Source organism: Carlito syrichta, unplaced genomic scaffold (genome assembly GCF_000164805.1).
Source record: "Carlito syrichta isolate Samal-C Ts95f unplaced genomic scaffold, Tarsius_syrichta-2.0.1 Scaffold107969, whole genome shotgun sequence".
In the NCBI taxonomy this organism is placed as follows: Eukaryota; Metazoa; Chordata; class Mammalia; order Primates; family Tarsiidae; genus Carlito; species Carlito syrichta.
Genome location: NW_007052065.1, coordinates 102,212 through 102,639, shown reverse-complemented (window position 1 = coordinate 102,639; position 428 = coordinate 102,212). Strand labels below are relative to the sequence as shown.

General features: G+C 64.7%; 1 protein-coding gene across 1 annotated transcript in view; it reads left to right on the top strand.

Annotated features, from left to right (window-relative positions):
* KCNK3 (potassium two pore domain channel subfamily K member 3) overlaps nucleotides 1–428 on the top strand; it is a 7,053-nt gene that overhangs the window by 1,165 nt on the left and 5,460 nt on the right. Inside the window, 1 exon segment of the mRNA XM_021717258.1 lies at nucleotides 5–425. Within this exon segment, the coding sequence (XP_021572933.1) occupies nucleotides 5–425 (421 nt within the window).

The following is a 428-nucleotide window of genomic DNA, read 5'->3' as shown; positions in this document are numbered from 1 at the left end:
CGAGCGCATCAACACCTTCGTGAAGTACCTGCTGCACCGCGCCAAGAAGGGGCTGGGCATGCGGCGCGCCGACGTGTCCATGGCCAACATGGTGCTCATCGGCTTCTTCTCGTGCATCAGCACGCTGTGCATCGGCGCCGCCGCCTTCTCCCACTACGAGCACTGGACCTTCTTCCAGGCCTACTACTACTGCTTCATCACGCTCACCACCATCGGCTTCGGCGACTACGTGGCGCTGCAGAAGGACCAGGCGCTGCAGACGCAGCCGCAGTACGTGGCCTTCAGCTTCGTCTACATCCTCACGGGCCTCACGGTCATCGGCGCCTTCCTCAACCTCGTGGTGCTGCGCTTCATGACCATGAACGCCGAGGACGAGAAGCGCGACGCCGAGCACCGCGCGCTGCTCACGCGCAACGGGCAGGCGGGCG